This window comes from Myotis myotis, unplaced genomic scaffold (genome assembly GCF_014108235.1).
Source record: "Myotis myotis isolate mMyoMyo1 unplaced genomic scaffold, mMyoMyo1.p scaffold_m19_p_1, whole genome shotgun sequence".
NCBI classification, from domain to species: Eukaryota; Metazoa; Chordata; class Mammalia; order Chiroptera; family Vespertilionidae; genus Myotis; species Myotis myotis.
In genome coordinates, this window is record NW_023416313.1 from 56042507 (window position 1) to 56060892 (window position 18386).

At 42.7% G+C, this 18386-nt stretch overlaps 1 protein-coding gene across 1 annotated transcript; it reads left to right on the top strand.

Annotated features, from left to right (window-relative positions):
* Window positions 1-1935: 1935 nt before the first annotated feature.
* On the top strand, window positions 1936-10946 carry LOC118678497 (haloacid dehalogenase-like hydrolase domain-containing 5). Its single transcript, XM_036354626.1, is given in 4 exon segments — window positions 1936-2018; window positions 9218-9381; window positions 9384-9601; window positions 9604-10946. Coding segments are annotated over 4 exon segments (1434 nt in total). The 3' UTR covers window positions 10573-10946.
* Window positions 10947-18386: the final 7440 nt, after the last annotated feature.

The following is an 18386-nucleotide window of genomic DNA, read 5'->3' on the forward strand; positions in this document are numbered from 1 at the left end:
GCAACAGTGCCATTCTTCAAACAAAACCTCCCTGGGCCTCAGATCCTGCACTGGTCATGCCAGCTCTAGTGATTTACATAAAACCCTCAAGACTTTGATCAGCTACCAAAATGCAAACATTTTAAGCGATGGCCCAAAGAAGCTTGTTTAAAAAACAGTTGATGTAAGGGTTTAAAACAGTCCATTAACAATCTCATGTAGAAATGTGCACACATCTATGCCCACCCATGCATGGTTCTATGCAAAATAACATTTTTATAGTCTATTAACAATGCCATATACTTATTACACATACTCATTTCAAGTCCAAGGAAATGTTCTTTACTAGCAAATATAAAGGCAAAAACATATCATTAAACTTTTCTTTCACTGGACCTCACACTCCTTCCCACCCAAAAAGGGAAAAAGGAAATCATAATCTACCCACCCATCAGACATAAAAGGGGTGAATTATAGTTGGGTTTATTCAAACCATAAATTCTTCCATAGGGTAGAATTTTAGGATATGAATTAATCATATAATCTTAGAGGCTTGAAATATCCAACTCTTTGCTTACAAACAATGCCCCAGGTGTGTCGATCTGATAAGTACCCAGTACATTAATACAATCAAGTGGCTGCTACTAATAATGCCCCACTACACACGTTAAATGCCAGCCTCTGTGAACCCTGAGGTCTTGCTCAACCTGAAGAATTAACTCAGGGAGCTAGCTTGAGGGAGCAACTGGCAAGATTTATAATTATTAAATAAGGAGCCAGAGAGTTAATGGTGTGGCTCCTGTGCTTTAAAGAAATTACTAATTAATATTTGTCTGCCTTGAGGCATTTGGGCTCTATTTCTGGACCTGGTGAGTATAAAGAGCTCTATTTAAAAAAAAAAAAAAAAGGCATTTCATCCATTCTAATAGAATAATAGCACCCTGGCTCCAAACTATTCCTTTAAAAAAATGACTCACTGGTCCAATTTTTCCATACAAAGTCACAATGAATACTCAGGCTTATAACAGGATATGCTAGTGACCAGAGGTGGTCAGCTGCCTCTCCCCTAAGGCGTCCTCCAGCTGGACAGTCAGACAGCAGGAGAGCGACTTCCTAACTCAGAGTGATACACTAATCTGAGAAGGCAGGTCTAGGGGCAGCACAATTTCAGTTGTTTCATCTTCAAAAGAAGAATTCTAGACACGGTTCTATCTCAGTGACTCCGAGGCCACAAGTTCCAATTGATACCAAGCCCAGTGTGTTCTGCACTGAAGTTCAGGACTAAGAAGCACTAAGAAATGTTAAAACAGAGACCATCTCTAGGCTACAAATAATACAGGCCTTTCCTGGCTCTTTACCAAATACACTGCTTCTAGAACTAGCCAAGTCCTCTCTGGAACCTACATGGAAGGGAAGTACCCTCCAGACTACCAAAAAATAACAAAGACTCAGCCAGGGTCCCCTTTGTTGCTTTGGGTTCTCCTCCCCTGGTTCACCAACATGCTCCCGGTTCACTCTCCTCCTTGCAGTTGAGCAAACTTCCTCAACGCCCCCTTCCTCATATTCTGTAGCTTCTAATACTATTACCCATGCCTAGGAGAGCAGGAGCATGCAAAACCCCCCTCCTTCATTTTAGCATTTACAAAGACTTCCCCCACAAAATGGAAATGAAGGAAGTGATTAAAGATGCTACCTGTGGATTCAGGCAAACCTTAGTTTGCAGTCTAGCCCAGCTCTTACCAGCTGGGGGACTCTGGGCAAGCGCAGATGCTCCTTGACTTGTGACGGGGCTACATCCTGATAAACTGTCATAGTTGAAAATATCATAAGTCAAAAATTCATTTAATACACCTAACCCACTGAACATCATAAAAGTACTCAGAGCACATATATAAGCTGATATAAGCCAAAATAATCTAACATGAGCACACTAGAGAGTACTGGTTGTTTACGCCCATGATCCTGTGGCTGACTGAGAGCTGTGGCTTGCAGCCACTGCCCAGCATCATGAGAGAGTTTCATACCACATATCTCTACGGGTACAGTTTCTACCAATGCATATTGCTTTCGTAAGTAAGTCAAACCATCATAAATTGGAGACTGTCTATACTGCATCTGTTTGAGCTCCTGTGTTTTCATCTACAAAATGTGAAGGAAGAACTTACCAGGCTCTGACAGAGTGAATGCTATGTGTAAAAAGAATCTAGGATCATATCTATGCAAAAACCTACATCTGCTCTAGCCAATTGGCTCAGTTGTTTGGAGTGTCCTCCCGTACACCAAAAGGTTGTGGGTTTGATCCCTGGTCAGGGCCAGTATAGGAGGCAACTGATCTCTCTCTCTCTCTCTCTCTCTCTCTCTCTCTCTCTCTCTCTTCCTCAACCTCACCCTCATCTCTAAAAAGCAATAAAAACATATCTTGGGTAAAGACTTAAAGAAAAAACACCTGGACATAGGTATGTATAGCTGCTTTATTCATAACTGCCAAAACCTGGAAGCAACCAAGATGTCCTTCAGTAGGTGAATGGATAAATAAACTGGTACATCCAGACAATGGAATATTATTCAGCACTAAAAAGAAATGAGCTACCAAGCCATAAAAAAATGTGGACAACCCTTAAATGAACATTACAAGTGAAAAAAGGCAATTTTCAAAGGCTACAAATGATCTTACCTAATAATAGAAAAATATGTAAATTGACCATCCCTCCGCTACACTCACAAGCCAATCAGGAGAGTATGCAAATTAACGAAACAAAGATGGTGGTTAATTTGCATACGTAGGTGCAAAGCGGCGGACCAAAGACTGAAGGCTCTGAGCCGGAGCAGCAAAGACTGAAGGCTCTGGCCGGAGCCAAGGCCTGGGTCCCAGGTGCCAGAGGAAAACCGGTGCCAGGAGCCAGGGGAAGGGAAGGCCTATTGCACGAATCTCTTCGTGCAATGGGCCTTTAGTCTTATATAATAAAGAGCTAATATGCTAGTGGTTGTGACACCCTCATGCCATAAAGACTGTTCAGCAGGAGGCTCCTTGTGTGGCAGGGTGGAGCCACCACATTGGTCTGGAGATGGGGCAGAAGTGGGGAGGCGCCTGGAGGAGGTGGGACCATCCCATGGTGGGAAGGGTGGGGGTGAGAGCCCATAGTGTCCCTTTCACCAGTCCTTCGCCACTCACCACTCACACTCAGAGCACCCCACCGCTCACCTGCCAGGGGAAGGAGCGCAGTGTGCCACCAGGAAGTGGCACTCGAAACTCTGCAGCAGGCACAAGGCTTCCATGCTCTCCTCCGGCACCATAACAGGGCAGAGCCACCACGTTGCTCTGGAGATGGGGTGGAAGCTAAGAGGCACCCAGAGGAGGCGGGACCAGCCCAAGGCAACTCGTGGGGACTGAGGGCGGGGCTTGAAGCAGCCAGAGAAAGCCAGAGGGGTTGGGACAGGGCCAGGTGTGCTTGAGCTCTGGGTGGAGAGGTTAGGGTGTCAAGGCAAAGCAACGGGCCAGTCGGCGGGGTGCACACAGGTGGGCGGGGCCACTCAATTTCACCCGCTGGGCCTCTAGTGTGATTACAGTTACAGACAGTCCCCAACTGCCCAGGTGTGACTGGTCCTCCCACCTGCAGGCTAGTGGCTGGAAGTCCAGGAAGGGTGAATGCAGAGGGCACTGAACAGGACACCTGCACTGTGCTGCATACTCACAGGGTTGGTGTGAGAATTAAATAAACGAGTATACAAAAGGGTGCAGAGTCATGCCTAGACAGAGGGAGCACTTCAGTGTTAGCTGTTGTTACTGCAATACATCAGAGGCACTCAACAAATGTCCACTGGACTCAAATGATGAGCCTGGCACTTGACATGTTACCCAGTTAATTCACAACAACCCTGAGAAGAAGAAATGTTATTCCCTTTTTGCACAAAAAATGATAAAATAGATTCAGGGAAGTGTAACCATAAACTTAGGAGGCAGAATAAACTGATGTTTAACGCCTAAGTCCATGTTGAAATGCAAAGTTATACAACACTAATAATATATATTACATTTTATTTTCTATATGATACACAATATAAAATCAACTACTTTACTTTCATTGTCACTCTAATAGTGGACATCACTTCAGAAAATTGAGAATAAAGTTTGATTACCTATTTTTTTGTGAAGTTGGAAATTTCCAAGAATATCCTCATGAATCTACTAGGGAGAGGGACTAAGCTCAATATGATCACTTTAATTAAGTCCCTTATCACAGAGTCCAATCAACATTATTCTCTTGCAATAAAAGTTTCTTGAATTAAAGTAACAGAAATATCAAATTTGCTTAGGAAGAAGAAGAAGAAAGAAGAAGAAGAAGAAGAAGAAGAAGAAGAAGAAGAAGAAGAAGAAGAAGAAGAAGAGAAGAAGAAGAGAAGAAGAAGAAGGAGAAGGAGAAGGAAGAAGGAGAGAAGGAGAGGAGAAGGAGAAGGAAAGGAGAAGAGAGAAGGAGAAGGAGAAGGCGAAAGTAGGAGAAGAAGAAGGAGGATAAGGAGAACGAGAGATAAGGACGACAGGAGCAGGTAAGGAACAGCAGAGGAGAAGTAACAGATTCCGATAGCTAAGGAGACGAAGTCCCCGGAGAAGTAGAAGAGATGGTAAGAATCCAGAATCATACGAACGAAGATCCGCAGCCGACGCAAGATGACAGGATCAGTTCTTTATTTTTTTTTAAAAATAGTCAGAGAGCCGAAACCGGTTTGGCTCAGTGGATAGAGCGTCGGCCTGCGGACTGGGGGGTCCCGGGTTCGATTCCGGTCAAGGGCATGTACCTGGGTTGCGGGCATATCCCCAGCGGGGGATGTGCAGGAGGCAGCTGATCGATGTTTCTCTCTCATCGATGTTTCTAACTCTCTATCTCTCTCCCTTCCTCTCTGTAAAAAATCAATAAAATATATTAAAAAAATAAAAATAAAAAATAAATAAATAAAAATAGTCAGAGAACCTCAGGGAGGTTCTCCGGGACCTGAAAGCTGGCAGGAAAGCAGCAACCCCTCCCTGGAAGGCATCACATAGTCTCCTCACTCAGCTTCATCCTTCTTTGCTGATCAATTTTCTCTGCTTCTCCAAGCTCATTACCACTCACAGCTCCTTACTCAGAGCATTCAAGCAACTGACCCAGACTGAGACCAGGAATCTCAAGATATTCTCTCTCTCTCTTTCTCTCTCTCTCTCTCTCTCTCTCTCTCTCTCTCTCTCTCTCTCTCTCACACACACACACACACACACACACACACACACACACACACGTCACAGATAGAGCTAGACAACTATTATGAGCCTCTAGCAAAGTGAATTATTTCTACTTTGTCTTATCTCTACCCATTGCACCATCAAATAATTCATGAAATTCTGAGCGATTTTGAAGGGGAGTCCAATTCTCAAGCATTGGACAGTGAAAAGAGAAATTCAGTAAAGAGATTTTTAAATCGGACACATTTGAGCTCCCAGAAAATTGCCTATAAGCAGCAGCTGAGCTGGGGGCTGAGCAAAGGCCTTTATGTGATGCTTAATCAGATGGTGATGAGGGAGGGGCCCTGCCAGCTAGCAACCCATCCAGCCCCGCCAGGAGCCCCGGGAATAGGGAGCAGTCTGCTGTAGAATTCTCTCACAATGGCCTGGCAGAAATGGATGGTCCACACAGGGAAGGATCAATTGTAAAAAGTGGAATTAGTCATTCTAAATCATGCAGCTGTGGTCGAAGGGAGCTCTTCTAAAAATCATTAAACAATCATGTATTCCTATTGATTTATTCAAAATACCTTGAGGGAAAGCAGATTAAACACAAGGTAAAAGTAAGCTAATGCAGATTAAATGGATGAAGGATGGGCCGAGAGTTCCCTAGGTAGTTTTTGTACTAATGAGAGGAAAATTATATGTACACTATTACCAGGATAAAAGGGTCTATTAGAGGTCTTTTGCTTGACATATTTATGTATTTCAAATACTAAGTAGCATAGTGAATTAGGTTTACTCTGGACATTTGTTATTTTTATTGCATCTCCAAAGTGATAAACAGAGTTCTCTGTTGAGGGCAGCGTGCTGCCTCACTCCCAGAAACCCTGCCTGAACAGACAAACTCCGATGCCACTGCAACTCCCTGGATGTCATTTATTAACACGCTCAGTGCAATTTCACTGCAAGGACAAGGCCTTGAAAGTCCCCGAGCAAAATGCATAATGCAGCAGTGGAAAGGAGCTGCAGCGCTCCTGATGTCTGTTCCCTGGGCCACATTTGAGACGTCCTTTCCTCCTCAAGTGGAATTTATCCAAACACCTCATCACACCAGAAAAACAGGAATGTGATGTACATGCCTCCCCTCATTCTGGTGTGTGGGAGACACAGCAGGGGTTTTGGCCCTCAGAGGAAGAAACTGAAGTGGAGAAATGGTGCATGAGGGGTCCACGAACACAGAGGAGGTGTGGATCAGTATTAAGACCTTAAATTTCACAAATATCACATGATCTCACTTATTTGTGGAAACTAATGAACAAAAGGAATTGTCCAACAAAATAAGACCCAAAGCATGGAGGCATGGAACAGACTGACATATACCAATGTGGGGTTGGGGGGATGAGAAGAGATAAACCAAAGAATTTATATACTTATGAGTGACCCAGTGCACAGATTTGTGCACATTAAAAGGAAATTAATTAGAAGGTGGCTGGAGGGGTAGGACTGGGCAAGATGGGCCGGACATGCCCTGGAACCAAACTCCCACAGTCCCTCCCTGGCTGGCCACACCTGGGGTGGCACCGTGGCTCAAAGGGCATCTGCGGAGTGAGTGGGTGGGTCCCTCTGACAAGTGGGGTCCCTCAGCTTGGCCTATGGAGATTGGGCCAAAACCGGCTCTCCGACATCCCCCGAGGGGTCCCAGAGTGTGAGAGGGCACTCTGCAAAGTTGCTGTCATGGAAGACAAATGCAAGTGTGCAGTAAACCAGATTCAGGGCCGACAGTGCCCCAGCAACAACATCAGCCACAGCTGAAGGTGGAATCGTGTATCCCTGAAAGGAATCAGGCTTCGTCCTCTCTGGTTTCAGAGTGCATCACCTGAGAACTGCTGCTGCCAAGACACTGCAGCTCAGCAGCTCCTGCATTGACTATCTGCCCCCTGGTGGTCAGTGTGTGTCATAGCTACTGGTCAGACAGACACTTAGCATATTAGCCTTTTATATAGAGAGATATGCATAGCTCATGGACTCAGGCAATAGGATAGTGAAGACCTAGAAGAGGGGATGGGGAGGGGTTTGGAAAAGGGAGGTCAAGAGGGGAATGGAAGAGTTCTGTAATACTATCACAATTTTTTAAAAAGACCTTAAATTTCCTTTTCCTTGGTTCAGGCTTTTTCTGCTACACTGTTTACCAGTGAAACTTGCATTTTTGGTCCACTATTTAACAAATGGGATTATTCTTTAGATGTTTAATAACAAAGTGATTGTTCTCCATACACTAGTTCTGTCCTTCACGTTGCTCACTTCCACTATCATCCCAACTTCAGTCAACTAGGAAATTACATCCTTCACCCATCATCCCTCTGGACCAAGAAATACAATTTTACTGATGACCTTGCTTCCACTCTTTTCTCCCCCAAATCCATTTTGCATCACACTGCAAGCTTAGGCTTCCTAAAATACAGGGTAAGGCAAAAGTCAGTTTACAATTGTGAGTACATGAAACACGAAGTTTGTTCTTGTGTTATTCTTTGTTAACACATTGTTTGCGGGTAGTTTTTATCGTGCGCTAACAGGTGGCGCGGGCCATTTTTGCTAATTTTTTGCGCAAATGGCAACGTTCAGTAAAATTACGATAACTTTAGTTTACGTATTTATACGTTACCCGCATTCTACCGTTAGTCTATAAAAAACGTATTAATACGTGTCCCGTGCTCTACTACACTGGTAGAACGTATAAATACGTAAAACGTGTAAACACATTTCCTGCATACAATGTGTTAATTATTGTATTACTAGAGGCCCAGTGCATGAAATTTGTGCATGGGTAGGGTCCCTAGGCCTGGCCAGCAATCAGGGCCAATTGGGGCCTTCCTTCCCCCAGCTGCCAGCTGTTGGCTGGGGCCTTCTTTTGTTCCGTGCTGCCCCCTGGTGGTCAGCATACATCATAGCTAGAGGTCGAACTCCCAGTCGGTCAAACTTCCAAGGGGACAATTTGCATATTAGCCTCTTATTATGTAAGATTTTCCATATGAACAACTGTAAACCTACTTTTGTCCCACCCTGTATTGCTTCCATCATACCACTCCCTATTCAGAAAATCTAAGGAGGTAGGGTGGCAAGTAAACATATTTCTCTTCCCAATCTGGAAAGGTGTCCTGGAAGGTTGAGATTTCTGCTAGCTTTGAGTGATGACTTGTAAAGAATGTATTTCTGGTTGATGAAGCTTGCGGTGGCTTCAATCATGAGTTGGTGGATCAAAGCGAATGTCACAAGGTTGTATGGTTAGAGCAAAAGCTGAAAGCTCAGGAGGAGGAAGGAAAGCAAGATTAGTCAGAAGGCCTAGAAGGTGCATTATGCTAAGCAAAATAAGCCAGTCGGAGAAAGATAAATATCACATGATCTCATTCATTCATGTAATATAATGAACAACATAAAAATGATGAACAAAAATAGGTCCATAGACATAGAAGCTCAGAACAGACAGTCAAACCTCAGAGTGAAGGCAGGAGAGGAAGGGAGGGGAGGTTAAGAGATCAACCAAAGGACTTGTATGTATACATATAAGCATAACCAATGGACACAGACAGTAGGGAGGTGAGGGCCTTTCAACAATAAAGAAGTTTTTAAAAAAAGAAGGCATAGAAGGTGAAGAAAACACAAGAGTGAAGACCTGGGTGTAAATGACAAGTCACACAATGTGGGTGATATCATTGACAAACTACAACTACAACAAAGAGAAACATAAACCTTGTTGTTCTATAGTAATGACTTAAACCAGTAAATATGAAGATGCAGCATTAGTTCTCAACTCTACAAATGTCCAGGCCCACTCAGACCTCTGGATCAGTAATCTTCAAGGGAAAAATTCACAAGTACATGGTTTAAAAAAAAACCTCCATATATTCTGATGCACAACCAGGTCAGAAGCCTCTACCTATTGCATTAGACTCCTTCTATAAGCCATCTACACTAGTTTCAGATAAATCATATATTTCTTTATAGACTCTCTGTATTTCTCCAAGTGACTCTTCTTATCGACAGAACAGATATCATCACATGTGATTGTCTGTGGTCTGGCCCCAAAACAAGAGACATAACCTATTCTTGCTATGAGGTTAAAAATCGTTACATTTCGGCTGTTCCTGGTTTGTTTGCCGGGGTCCGTGCGGCGCCTGGGCCCTGGAAGCGGGTGGCGTGCGCGGCCGCAGCCCTGGAAAGGGTTACGCTGTGGGCCTCGCGCAGAGCCAGCCTACCTTTAGGTTCCTGTTGGACATCGATGGAGTGCTGGTACGGGGCCATAGAGTGATCCCTGCTGCTCTGAAAGCCTTCCACAGGCTGGTGAATGCGCAGGGGACGCTGCGGGTGCCTGTGGTCTTTGTCACGAATGCTGGGAACATCTTACAGCATGACAAAGCCCAGGAGCTGTCAGCTCGTCAGCTCTGCTGGGCTTTAAGGTGGAGCCAGATCAAGTTATTCTCTCTCACAGTCGCATGAAGCTTTTCTCACAGTATCATGGAAAGCGGATGATAGTATCTGGGCAGGGACCCCTGGTGGAAAATGCCCAAGTACTGGGCTTCAAGAATGTGGTTACTGTGGATGAGCTGCGGATGGCCTTCCCTGTGCTGGAGGACATGGTGGAGCTCCAACGGCGGCCAAAGACCACGCCCCTTCCAAGGAATGACTTCCCCGCTATTGAAGGAGTACTCCTCCTTGGGGAGCCAGTACCCTGGGAGACAAGCCTGCAGCTGATCATGGATGTCCTTCTCAGCAATGGGAACCCTGGGACAGGTCTGGCGACGGCCCCTTATCCCCATCTCCCTGTCCTGGCCAGTAACATGGATCTTGTTTGGATGGCTGAAGCCAAGATGCCCAGGTTTGTCCATGGCACGTTTCTGCTGTGCCTGGAAACCATTTACCGCAAAGTGACAGGCAAAGAGCTGAGATACAAGGGCTTGATGGGCAAACCCAGCATCCTCACTTATCAGTATGCAGAAGAACTGATCAGGCTGCAGGCGGAGAGGCGGGGTTGGGCTGCCCCCATCCGGAAGCTCTATGCTGTAGGTGATAATCCTATGTCTGATGTCTACGGTGCCAACCTGTTCAACCAGTACCTGCAGATGGCGAAGCATGAGGGGGCAGAGGAGCTGGGGACGAGTGGTCTGTTGAAGCAGCGACCCTCAGCAACCCAGAGCTGTGCCTCCATCCTGGTGTGCACTGGTGTATACAGTCCCAAGGCCCCGGGGTCCACAGAGCCTGCTCAGGGAGGAGAAGAGCCTCCCTTCCATGAGCACCGGGACTTCAGTTTTAGTCCAGGGCTTATAGAGGCATCCCACATTGTGAATGATGTGGATGAGGCTGTGCAGCTGGTTTTCCACAAAGAGGGTTGGGCTTTGTAGTGAGGACTGTGTGTTCCAGGCAGGGTGACAGAGGGTATCTTGGAGCTGTAGGTGAGTCCCATTTACTGGTTTCTGGCCTGGATCACAGGGCAGGGCATCATGTCAGGGTCTGCTCCCCATGACATTCTTCCTGCTACCCCACAGATGTGACACTAGTGATTACTTGGAAGAAGACACTGGCTTTTTCTCCTGCTGAGCAGTAGCCATAGAATTGTACCCTGGGTAGCATTATGGGTAGAACTGTGAGGATTTTCTCGGTCCAATTCCTATATGTTTCTCCTGGCAGTCTGACCTCAGCCCAGTCCCTTTACCTCTGTGCCTTGGTGTCCTCCTCATTTCATTAGGGTCTTCTGGGAAAAGAGGAGACAATATGTAATAACATGGAAATTTCTACAGGACCTTTGCCTGCATTAAGGGAACTATTGCGTGCCAGCAAGGTGTCTAACACTCAGATACTACATTTTATTGTATTTCAGCTTATCGCTCACAGACTTTTGAACTTATTTTTTAAATTAAAATGACAATAAATATTCATTATGCTAAAAAAAATCGTTACATTTCTTGCCATCTACTTGTGTTCTTCACATGTTCAATGTGTTGGAACTAAAATCCAAAGCAATAATGGCATCTTGCCATTGTCATAACACTTAAATTACATTGATAAATTAATTCATTTTGTCATTGTTTCAGTTTATAAGAGAAGCAAAGTATATTATTATTCCTATTTTGCTGATAGAAAGACCCGCTCATAGTTAGATGAGTAGATAGTAACAGAACTTAGACTAGAATTTAGTAATATGGTCTTTTTCATTAATGTCATTTTTTAACAAGTTGGACACAACTCTAAAATAACCCCACTCTAAACTACGACAAATGTGACACACAGGGAGAATGGATGTGAAGATGAAGGCAGAGATTGGAGTGATGCAGCAGTGGCCAAGGACTACCAAAGATGACCAGTAAACCACAGAAGCCAGGAGGTGAGTGGAGGAGGTTCTCTATCAGAGCCCTCAGGAGGACCCAACTTTACAGGCACTTTGATTTTGGACTTCTGGCTTGCAGAACTGTGGGAGAATATGTTTCTGTTGTTTAAGTCACTCAGGTTTCAGTATTTTGTTATGGTAGCAGCCCTGGGGAACTAATACATATTTTAGTACCGGAAGTGTAGTGTGTGGTAATGAATACCTAAAAAAGTGGAAGTGGCTGTGGGATTGGGTAATGAGCAGAGGCTGGAAGAGTTTGGGAGTGCATGCCAGAAAAAGCCTTGGTTGCCTTGAAGAGACCTTTGAAATATAGATATTAAAGGTGATTTTGGTGAGAGCTCAGAAAAAAAGAGGGGAGAGCAATAGAGAAAGCTTCTCTCATCTTAGGGAATCCACAGGACAGAACGTTGCTGCCATGAATGTTAGATGCCATCCTGGTGAGGTCTCAGCCAGAAATGAGGAACATGGCATTTGGACTGGGGGAAAGGTGATCCCTGTAATAAAGTGGCAGAATTGACTGATTGTGTTCTGTTGAAGGGAAAGTAGGACTTGTAAGTGATAAACTTGGATATTTGGCTGATGGGATTTCTAAGAAAATGTTGAATGCATGACCTACTTTTCTTTGCTGCTTATAGTCAAATATCAGAGGACAGAAATAAACTGAAGGACAAATTGTCACACAAAAGGGAAACAGAACTTGAAGATTTGGAATATTCTGAGCCTGTCTATATTGCATAAGAACAGAAAGTGTACTGTGGAGAGAACCCCAAGGGTGTGGTTGGACCACCTCCTCAGTTCCAGAGGTCTTGGCTCAGGTAGTGGGCTGCCATCCTGGTGGGTCTGGAAGATAGAACATCAAGCCAAAGAGGATCTTTCCCAAGCCTTAAAATCTAATGGAATTTGCTGTCCATGTTTTCTGACTTGCTGAGACACACAGCCTCTTGCCTCCCTGATTACTCCCTTTAGGAATGGGACTGTTTATCTTATTCCTGCTCCTTCATTGTATTTTGGAAAGAGACAATTTGTTGTCCAATTTCACAGTTGAAGAGGACTTTTGCTCCAGAATAAATCTTACCCCTAGTCTTACCCATAACTGATTTGGATGTTTAAAGGATGAGATTTGGAACTTTGAGCTGATGATATTTCTTTATTTTATTTCTTTATTTATCTATTTATCTATTTATCTATTTATCTATTTATTTATTTATTATTTATTGAGAGAAAGAGAGAGAGAGAGAGAGAGAGATAAAAGGAGAGAGAGAAACATTCATGAGAGAGAACCATTGATTGGCTGCCTCCCTCATGCCCCTTACTGGGGATGGAGCCCACAAACTGGGCATGTGCCCTGACTGGGAATCAATCCAGCGACCTCCTGGTGCATGAGACAATGCTCAACCCACTAAGCCATACCAACCAGGACAAGCTGATGATATTTAGACAGGATTTTAGACTTGGAGTTGATGCTGGGGATATAGTGATGAGGTCACTATATTTTATAAGGGCATGAATTTTGGGGAGTCAGAGAATATACTATTATGTGTTGACTCATGTCCCCCAAAAGATGTTGATGTCCTATCCTCCCAGGAATGTGGCCTTATTTATAAACGGGAGCTTTACAGATTAATTTAAAATAAAGTTATTAGGGTGGGCCCTTATCCGATACAACTGTTGTCCTTATAAAGAGGGGAAATTTGGACACCAAAGACCTGCACACAGGAAGAACACCATATAAGGACAAGCACAGATGGGGTGATGCAGCAGAGGCCAGGGAATACAAGGATTGCCAGAAAACCAGCAGAGTCTGGGAGGTGCACGGAGGAGATTCAGCCCTCAGAGGGAGCTGAAACCTTGATCTTGGACTTCTGGCCTTCAGAACTATGTGAAAGTAAATTTCTGTTGTTTAAGTCACCCAGTTTGCAGTGCTTTGTTGTGGCAGTGTTAGGAAATTAATACAGCTCTCTATCGGTTTCCTGTGGCTGCTATAGAAGGGTGCCATAGCTTGGTGACTGAAGACAGCAGGGGTTTTGTGTCCTATATTTCTGGAGGCCAGAAGTACAAAATCAGTTTCACTGAACCCAAATTAGGGTGTCAGCAGGGCAGGTTCCTTATGGAAGCTCTATGAAAGAGCCTGTTGCTTGCCTTTTCCAGCTTCTGCTGACTGCTGGCATTCCTTGGCTTTTGGCCATATCATTCCAATCTGTGACCCTGTGGTCACATTGCCTCTCTTTGTGTTTGTCAAATTTTCTTCTACTTCACTCTTACAGGAACATTTGTGATTGCATTTAGGGCCCATCCAAATGATCCAGGACAATCTCATCTCAAAATCCTTAACCCTGCAAGGACTCTTTTTCTAACTAAGGTAACACTTTCAGGTTCCAGGGGTTAGGACCCATATCTTTAGGGGCCATTATCAGCCTACCTTATCAGTCTACGTCATGTCCCTGGCATCAGGTAGAAATGGCCATTGGTCATTAAGATGTGAACCTGGAGTACACAGGATGGGAAGGGATATGATCAGAACATATGTGAGAGTGGAAAACATGAAAATGGATATGATTACCTACAGAGAGTATGAGGGAGCTAAGGACAGAACTCTGGAGAATGTCTCCCTTAAAGAAGTGTGTAGAAGAAGATGATCCAGTGAAATGGGTTAAAAGGGATGTTCTAGAGGTGGGAAGAGAACCAAGAGAGTATGGTGTCATGGAAGCCAAGGGAGGAATTTTAAAAAAGAGAAAATCCCTCATCTGCTACAAAATAGGGAAACCTTGAGGACATTATGCTAAATGAAATAAGCCAGTCACAAAATTACAAATACTGTATGTTTTCACTTATGTGAGAGTTACTTAGAGTAGTCAGATTCATAAAGACAGCAGTAGAAGGGTGATTGCCAGGGTCTGAGAAGTGGGGTTATAGAAAGTTATTCTTTAGTGGATACAGAATTTAGATTTTGCACAATGAAAAGAGTTTTGGAGATCCGTTGCACAACAATGAGAATGTACTTAATATGATGACATTATACACTTAAAAATGGCTAAATTTAATATGTATTTACCATTGTAATAAAATTTTTAAAAGGAGGAAGTTCTTGTATTTTAATCAGGAATTTTGTTTAGTGTCAATGTCATTCCTTCATGTAACATACATGCTTCTAATGCAAGTGAAGGCAATCTATGTCTAATTTCTTCATTACATCGTCTATAAATAAATGATTTACCTGGCACACATGACTGACATGAGAATAAAAGATGAGATGAAATAAATAAACTCTAATAAATATTTTTAACAGCACATCTAGATTTCATCAAAAATTTAAACAGATTAACAGCAATAGGATTTACCCTTCAATATAACATTCTGGTAAAGTATTTAAATACTTTAAATAAGTTAAAATATTTAAAAGAGTTAAAAATTTAAGTCTGCATATATGTTTTAAGAATTAATGATGTTATCACTTCACTCATTTCCAGCTTTATTCTGTGCATTTTAGATATTAGCAGCACACACACACACACGTATGTACTAGTATGTGTGTGCATGCACATACAGTTTGGCCATTATACAAATATAGATAGTAGAAGCAAAGATCTAAGAAATGTCTGTTGGTTAAAACTGCTTAAATACCAAAGAACTCACAGAGAGAGTAGAAATATTGTCCTAACATCTTAATCATCAACGCTGTAAAACACAGTTGTAGTCCATTCTGGACTGTTTAAGATAACATCCTATTCCCCAAATCATCAAATTACAGTCTGGGTTGCAATGCCAATCAAAAGGATAAGAAATATGGCTTCCTCTCCCATTTTGCAATGCAGAACAAGATTTTAAATGGTCCAATTCAAAAGGAGGCATTAGGGGGAAAACTTCTTAGCTCAGGAGGCCCTACGCAGTTGACAGTGTCTTTTGTCCTCTTCTTGGGGAAACAACTTCACTATGGGCATGTACGTCTGGGACAGGAAAGGCCTTCTGCTCACTGAAAATGAGTTCTATTCACAACTGTGCTTTTTCAGAGTTTGGCTGTTCACATTTTCTTGGACGCTGTGAGAGTTATAAAATAAACACTTCCAAGATTGTTTTCTTAAAAGTCAGTCCAACATAAAATAAAATGAAAAGAACTTTTCTGGGTCTTCAGTTCAACACGGGTGCATTTAACTAGAAACACACCTTTTTCTTCCTCTCTTTGAACTTCTTCAGACTGATCTTTGTTTTTCAAAGTCTCAACACTGGCTCATTCCACTGGATACTTCTGTTTGACGGTTGGCTCCATACTTAACTCGGGGACACATTTGGATGTCAGCTATTTATTTAAGATCTGAATTTAGGCAAATACTGAGACAGGTGTTTAGGAACTGGAGCAGTAGTTGAGTAATTATAGAGTTTAAACTAGAAGGAACCTCAAGGGGCATATGATCCAGCTATAAGCTTCCAAACTGGGGCACCTGTGATACAGAAGAAGTACATTCCTTTGCTAATGGATGCACAGTTTCTTAGTTAAGGAAGAGAGGGGAAATGAGAATGAGAAGAACCCCAACTTTCCTGCATTTTCAAAATGAACTGCTGCCTAGCGGTCATGGCTCAGTGGTTGAGCATCAACCTATGAACCAGGTGTCATAGTTCGATTCCCCGTCAGGGACACATCCAGGTTGTGGACTCAATCCCCAGTGTGGGGCGTACAGGAGGCAGCTGATCAATGATTCTCTCTCATCACTGATGTTTCTCTCTCTCTCCCTTTCCCTTCCTCTCTGAAATCAATAAAAATATTTTTTAAAGTGAACTGCTTCCATTTTATATAGAACACCTGGCATCATCCACCTACCACACATTCAATACTAACACTATGGCAAAGTTATTAACAGCTTGGATTCTGATCTAATCACTCAGGCCTAGGTTTGAAACCTGTTTCTTCCATCAACTAGTCATGAGAATGAGCAATTTACCTTATCAAGTGAGAAAAATATAGAGTAGGTATCTCATAGAGATATATGAGAAGGCTTGCATGTGTTTATATCTGCAACACACTTTCAAAGTGCTTGGATCATAGTAAACACTCAATATATGTTAACAATTAGAATGCTATTTAGGAATTCATAACTTGGCCATCATTTCCTTTATCAATGAATTTGCACATAAAAACTGATATAATGCAAGCATGCATTCATTAATTACTCACCCTATAAATTTTAATGTGCAGATCCTGAGTGCTGGGGATACGTACAGCATGAGGATAGACCCAGTCCCTGCCTTCTTGGTGCTCAGAGTCCAAAGCAGCCTTTATTTCATCTAAAAATGCAGGGGGAGGGGGATTAATTAACTCTGTTAGTATTTTTAGTGACACTACAAATGGACTTATTAAAATTCTTTTAGTTGATGGTGCTAATTGCTTATAAAGCACCCAGTAGATCTCTGCCCACTTCAGAACGGTCTTTGACAAGGGTTTAATAAGAGCGTGGCAGGATGCAAGCTGCATGCAGTTATTTCTTAGTTAATCCCTTAGAGATCAGTCTCCTTGTTAAGTGTCAGGATAGAGTGTCTAACATGGGGGAGGAAAAGCCTCGATTTGTATTGGTTCATGTGTTTCTTATTGCCTGGTGAGCCTCCACTCTTCATTTTCAGAGAAGTGTCATTGAAGAGACATCTTTGTGTCATCTAACATGTGTTTAGTGATTACTTTATCTGTAAGTGGTGAAGATCATACTAAAGGATTGCTTCCTCTGTCTAGTTAAAGCTGACAGGGTTGTCACTACTTCAGTGATGGATTCAACACCCCAGCTTCTTTTCACAAATATGTCTTATTCTATATCAGAGAAATATGGACAGTTTGAGGATGGATTTAGCCAGCAGTAGACAACGGATTCAATATGATATTCTTAGAGTCAATATCAGAAACGGAAGTTTTATTTAATGTTTGTCCTTCCTCTATCCCATAGCCCAGATCTGTTCTCTTCTTATAATGTCAACATGGTTAATGCAATCAACTATTAAATGCTGATTTTTCAAAAGTTTGTTCATGGAAGGTAGTTGTGCTTCTTCCTCCCTCAATTCCTGTGCCCCTTCCTTGTAACAGCTGTACATTCCAGCAGTGGCCTCTATGGTAAATATTCCTACCTTAATGAGCAAGAATGACTCTAGTGATGGGAATTTCTAGGCAGGATAAATGAAAAATTAAGCCGTTGAGGCTCTTATTTGGGTAAATGAAGCCTGTGCCTAAATAACAAGTATACAGCCAGTTACTGCTAATAACAGCAAAGAAAATACCTGAAAAAAAAAAGAAAGAAGTATTTTATTATACCTATTCTCTTCTTGTCTGGATGAAAGCTGAGTATTCCTCCTCAAAGTCATTTTAATTACCCTGAAGGAAAGGACAATGCTCAGCTGCTCAGACAAGCTAGCCTGTCACATAGTCCTTTTCTGTTAATGAAGGAATAATTCTAGATACCGGCATTCACTGATTTTTATTTTTCTGCTAGGCTTTAATTTCATCATTTTGTCCTCACCTTGAAAAAAAAATGGGCTAGAATAAGATAAACAAGATCTTGGCAAAGAAATATACTGGAAAAGGTCAGGGCATTGGTAGAATGATGTACCTGGTGCTAAGAAGGGAAGGAGACAAGAAAGTTGCTGAAGCATTTGGAATAGGGAATAGAAATGGTCAGTCAACCAATCAGCAATGAATAATGAAAAGGTCGGGCTACTTTTGAACATTACTATGTCTTTCACAGGCTAAAGTGAGCATTAAAATTCTGAAGTCTTCCATGCTTACCAAAGTTTAGCAAGAACTGAAAATGGCATCACACCAAGATTGTGATGATATTTTGAAATGATCTGAACATCTGG